Source organism: Sinocyclocheilus grahami, unplaced genomic scaffold (genome assembly GCF_001515645.1).
Source record: "Sinocyclocheilus grahami isolate Dianchi unplaced genomic scaffold, SAMN03320097.WGS_v1.1 scaffold979.1, whole genome shotgun sequence".
Lineage (NCBI taxonomy): Eukaryota > Metazoa > Chordata > Actinopteri > Cypriniformes > Cyprinidae > Sinocyclocheilus > Sinocyclocheilus grahami.
In genome coordinates this window covers 488,236-494,235 of record NW_015506158.1, presented here as the reverse complement: position 1 = coordinate 494,235, position 6,000 = coordinate 488,236, and the positions used below count along the sequence as shown (strand labels likewise).

Genomic DNA, 6,000 nt, shown 5'->3' with positions numbered 1-6,000 from the left:
CACACACACATACACACACATATATATATATGTGTGTGTGTGTGTGTAATTATTAGGGTATTCAATATTATTAAGTTTAAATACACTAATAGCTTTTAGTAACTCAGAAATATTTGTTGTACTTTCTTTAATTTTTTAAATAAGACTTCCTATTTTAATACAGTCAGCCAACTTTAGATGATGGAGAGTCTCTTAATATGAACTCAAAAATTAAAAATGAATCATTTCATTGCAATAACTTATATACTCTATTACAAATGTATTCCGATAATATTTCTATAATTTTTATATTATTTAATCAAAGACCAGGATGTTTTTAGCAGTGATAACAACAATAATAAATGCTGTTTGTTTACAATGCAACACATTAAAGAAAAGACAAAGACCTTGTTTGAATAAATATAACTTTATTTTCAAGAAAAACAACTATTGTACATTTTCACAAGGTAGGTATTTGCATTTATTTATTCTAATGACTGTATAACAATACATTGGCTTTGTAAACTTCCACAACAACGTATAATATCCAATATAATATTTAATACATAATCTTATTAATATAAGATTGTCATATTGCTCTACAGAGAGTTACCTGAAGCAGCAGTATTCATTATATAAACAAGATTTTTTTCTTCCACATGCAGCGTAAGAGAATTTAGATCTCTATTAGAGAAACCAATTCTTCCCATTCTTGCATCGTTCTTTATTAAATAGATTAGCAATAGATTTGATCAGTTTAACAACGGTTTCATTTAGGATCAGATGACAGTGGGACATCTGCAAAGTATAGTTTAGTTTAAAAGAAATCTTTAAATCTCACTGATCTACATCTCACTTTCTAAATCTTTCATGCTTTCTTTATTATACTGAAACATGAAACAATAGCAGAAGTGCATGTGTTATATAGATTTGTTGAATAAAACCAGCTGAAGCTCACATTCACAGCTGGTAATGCAACAGACACACAGTCTAATCAAAAGACCAGATTCAAATGCTAAGGGCACAACAGCCCCAAAAAATTACATTTAATTGCATAATGCCTCAAATGGCACAAATTTCATCATAATTAAAGGAAAAAAATCATGTGCAAATAAAGTTAAATGCAGTGAGGAAAAACAACATGTTCAGATGCTCATCTACCAGTATATCCAAATACAGTTCAACCAAAAACTTAAAATTGGCTGAAAATGTGCTCACCTTCAGGCCGTCCAAGATCAGGATGAGTTTGTCTCTTCATCAGATTTGGTGAAATGTAGCATTGCATCAGTGTCTCAGCAATGGATGCTCTGCAGTGAATGGGTGCCGTCAGAATGAGAGTCCAAACAGCTGATAAAAACATCACAATAATCCACAGCACTCCAGTCCATCAGTGAACATCTGGAGAAGACAAAAGCTGAAACACATCCAGCATTAAGACGTTTAAACTTCACTTCTGGCCAAAATAGTCCATATTCCATAATAATGTTTCCTTCAGTGAAAAAGTCCATCTCCTGTTGTCTCTGACATCAAAATCACCCACATATGTGACCCTGCACCACAAAACCAGCCATAAGGTTCCATTTTTTGACATTGAGATTTATAAATTTATAAATAAATAAGCTTTCCATTGATGTATGATTTGTTAGTATAGGACAATATTTGGCCGAGATACAACTATTCTATTAAATTATCTTCTTAGCAATGCATTATTACTAACTAAAAATTAAGTTTTGATATATTTACAGTAGGAAATTTACAAAATATCTTCATGGAACATGATCTTTACTTAATATCCTAATGATTTTTGGCATAAAAGAAAAATGTATAATTGTGACCCATACAATGTATTGTTGTCTATTGCTACAAATATCCCCCAGCGACTTAACACTGCTTTTGTGCTGCAGGGTCACATATGTTGTATAGAGCTGTTTAAACGGTGCTTGATCTGATCAGATTTCTCTCCTGAGTCAGACCAGAACACTTTTTCACCGGAGGAAGCGTTATTATGGATTATGGACTTGTATTTCAGCTGGAAATAATGGTTTGAAGTTAAAAACGTCTTAATGCTGGATGTGTTTCAGCTTTTGTCTTCTCCAGATGTTAACTGATGGACTGGAGTGTTGTGGATTATTGTGATGTTTTTATCAGCTCTCATTCTGACGGCACCCATTCACTGCAGAGCATCCATTGCTGAGACACTGATGCAATGCTACATTTCTCCAAACCTGATGAAGAAACAAACTCATCTACATATTAGATGGCCTGAGGATAAGCAGATTTTTAGCCCATTTTCATATTTGGCTGAACTATTCCTTTAAATGATAGGCCCGTGTAAAGACATATACAACTACAAATGAGTGCAGAAACATCAGATCCTTGTTTGCTTTTAGATTGCAACTCCAACCACTCAGCACAACGTGTTGTCTTTAAATCCTCTGTGCGCCATCATTAACCTGCGAGCATCTACAGCTCCTCACTTTCTACCCTTCGCTCTGGTTGGGAGGCAGAGAATGTGACGGGGCCGTTGTCGCTCATGGAAAATGCTGACTTTATATCCAGACCCTGGCCGGTGAGAGCAGCGTATCGACTCCCGCTGAGCTGCGTTTTCTTCATCGGTGCATGAACGGGCTGATACCACTGAGCTGCAGAAAACAACACGTTTGGACATAACTGTGCAATTAAGAAAATCTTTTGCACTTGAGTTGCATGCTGTGAGTAACGTATTTATTTATTAGTCACATAGTTGACACAACTACACCTTTCAGCATCTTTTTTGGGTTAAATGTAATACAGTTGTACAATATAATGTACAGTAAATGTATATTTTAGGTGCTTTAACTGGTTACCATCTTTATTAATCAACTTTTTGCAGTTCACTTCACTAGTACCTACACAGTATGACAAATGAACTAAGATACAAATTATAAGATTAATTTAATTAATTAGATACTTACATTAATAATTAGATTAATTAATATGAGAAAAATTCCTTAAAATAATTAGAAATATTACATTTAAAATAGTTTTAGATAGTGTAATATAGTAGTTTAATTTAATTTTTAATTATTAGAAAAATTCCTTAAAATAATTAGAAAAATTACATTAAAATAGTTGTAGAAAAAGAATAACATGTTAGTTAGTTTAGAAGTAACTTCTTAAAATAGTTACAAAAATTAGTTTAAAATAGTTTTAGATTTTAGAGTATAACATCGTAGTTTAATTCAGTTTATCATTATCAGAGTCATCTCTCAAAATAGTCAGAAACATTAGATTTTAAATATTTTAGATGGAGTATAATATAGTAGTTTAATTCTAATATTATTAGAATAATTTCTGAAAATAATTAGAATGTTTAATAATATATGTTAAAACCTAAAACATTGAAAAAATTGTATAATATAGTAGTTTAATTGCATTTGTAATTATCAGAACTATTTCTTAAAATAATTAGAAAAATGACATTTAAAATATTTTTAGACGGAGTATTAATGTAGCAGTTTAATTTAGATTTTCATTTATTTCTGACCAGCTAACAAAAGTACTGTACTCTGTGTTAGAAGTCATTGCAGGAGAACAACTAAAATTGTAGCCAAGATGCTTTATATCTTAACTATTTCTTAACTTTACTAATATATAGTGCTGAAATATTAAGAAATGTAATTGACTCACCGTATAGGTCTAGTCTTGCTGTGCATGATATGATTCCTGCTTCATTTTTTGCAGACACCGTGTACCAGCCAGCATCTTCCTTTCTAGTCGGTTGAATCAGTAGACAAACATAACCTGTCGTGTCCTGATGCATGCTGGGATAACAAAGACACAGAATGGGAATTTCAAAAATATTAATGTTCTTTTAATTCATTTACTGTGTGATATACTGCATTTATGTTCTCAAAAGCACACAGTGTTGATCATATCTGGGAAACTGTGCTGAAGGGAGCTGCTGGTTTCATGCCTGGTCCAGCAGATGTGAGCGGACTCACCTGACTCTGTCCTTCGAGTGAGGGATCGTGTCATTGTCTTTCTTCCAGAAGATGAGCGGCTGTGGCATTCCCACAACCCTGCACTCCAGACGCACCGGGGAGCCCTCGGCGATGCCCGTGTTCTGCAGCTTTTCCACGAAATGCGGCGCCTGCTTCAGCTCTTTTTCTGCGTGTGTTCATTTGACAGAGAAAAGAGGATCAAGTATCTGTGTGTTATTAAGCTGTTGCGTGTCAGAATAGCACGATATAAATGTGCAATTCTGGCTGCTTTTCTCAGAATTGCACGATGTAACAATTCTGAGAGAGAACAAAAGGCTGGCTATTTTCTTACAATTGCATGTTTATATCTCACAGTACTGACTTTATAACTCGTAACTGTGATTTAATAAATCAACAAGTCGAAATTATGACATAAAAAGTACAAAATCTGAGACAAGAAGTCAAAATTATGGCATAAAGTCTTTTTTTTTAAATATTTGTTAATATTTTTGACTTTTGTCAATTTTGACTTGATTTACTTTTTGTCATAATTATAATTTATCTTATAGTCGCAATGTTTTATCTGACAAGATTTTTAAAATTGTATAAGTATGAGATATGGCGAAATTATGACATGAAAAGTCATAATTATTAGATAAAAAGGTAGAATTATGAGGCGTCATAATTTTGACCAAAAAAAAATCAATTATGGCATAAAATTATAAATATAATAGTCAAAAGTGTGAGAAAAATCTAAACTAGCATACATCAAAATTATGACATACTAAGTCATAATTATGACATAAAAGGTTGAAATTGATGTACAAGGCTGAATTTATGATAGTCAAAAATGAGTTAGTATGGAATTATAAAATTATTGAGTTACTTAAAATTCAATATTATGAGATAAAGTCATCATAACATATGCTAAGTCAAAGAATTTTTATTGTCATAATTATGACTTTTCATCTCATAATGACTTAGCATGCCATAATTTCAATTTGTTTTGAATTCCTATCTCATAATTTTGACTTACGTCATTCCAAGTCATAATTGTGATTTACTAATACACATTTTTTTCTTGTGTGGCAGAAATGGGCTTTCTAGTATTTTAATGTTGAAAGGACATTCAGAAACGATCCGGCTCTTACCCACTACTCTGAGCTCGAGGCCGAATGAACTCTGTCCCGCTTTATTTGAGGCGATGCAGGTGTACGTCCCGTCATCGGCTTGAGTCAGAGGGTCAATAACCAGAGAATGGATGCCGTTTTCTCTCACGAGCATTCGGTGAGTGAGGTCTGGATATATGGGCCTCCCGTTGAGAAGCCACATGATTTCAGGATGAGGTAACCCACTCACCTAAACAGCAGAGGAGGGTTCAGAGCATGAAGACAAAACATGCCGCTTCAAGCTTTCTGCAATGCTACGTGTCATTGTATTGGATAACAGACAGCTTTCTCAAAAAGTATTTGGATGCTTCAGTGACTTTTCAAGCATTTTGGAATTTTGGTTTTAATAGTTTTAAATGATACAACGGAATACAAAGCCACTTAAGTGACTTTTATGACCAGGTTTCTTTAAGTACATTTAAAAAGTGCACTTTGTAAATATGTCAAATTAGAATTTTTTATTTAAAGTATGTTGCAAATCCGTGTTATTACCTAAACTGAAACTAATATTAAAACCATTAAATAAATAAATAAATTGTTGCTTGAAATGAAGTGGATGAAAACTGAAATAAAATAGAAAATGTTATTTTATTTCATCTAGTTGCCAAGGCAACATCTCTCATTTTAATTTACAGTACACTGTAAAAAAACACCGTGAATTTAACGGTAAAAGACTGTAAAAATGCTACAGTAAAAACCTACTGTAATGGTTAAGGGTAAATTCCTCTACTATATACGGTGAACACCTGTATTGGATATTACATGTATTGGACATTAATTTTACGGTAGTATACCGTTTTTGGAAGTGAAAAAGACCGTATAAGTTACAGTGAATAACCGTAAATTGACATTCCCAGAATTCCCTGCGTTACATTTCAAATGTGATGTTT

At 32.9% G+C, this 6,000-nt stretch overlaps 1 protein-coding gene across 1 annotated transcript in view; it reads right to left on the bottom strand.

Annotated features, from left to right (window-relative positions):
* Nucleotides 1–2,173: 2,173 nt before the first annotated feature.
* LOC107565072 (myopalladin-like) overlaps nt 2,174–6,000 on the bottom strand; it is a 29,587-nt gene continuing 25,760 nt past the window's right edge. Inside the window, 4 exon segments of the mRNA XM_016250257.1 lie at nt 2,174–2,621; nt 3,649–3,782; nt 3,963–4,128; nt 5,093–5,300. Coding sequence (XP_016105743.1) covers nt 2,443–2,621; nt 3,649–3,782; nt 3,963–4,128; nt 5,093–5,300 — 687 coding nt within the window. The 3' untranslated portion in view covers nt 2,174–2,442.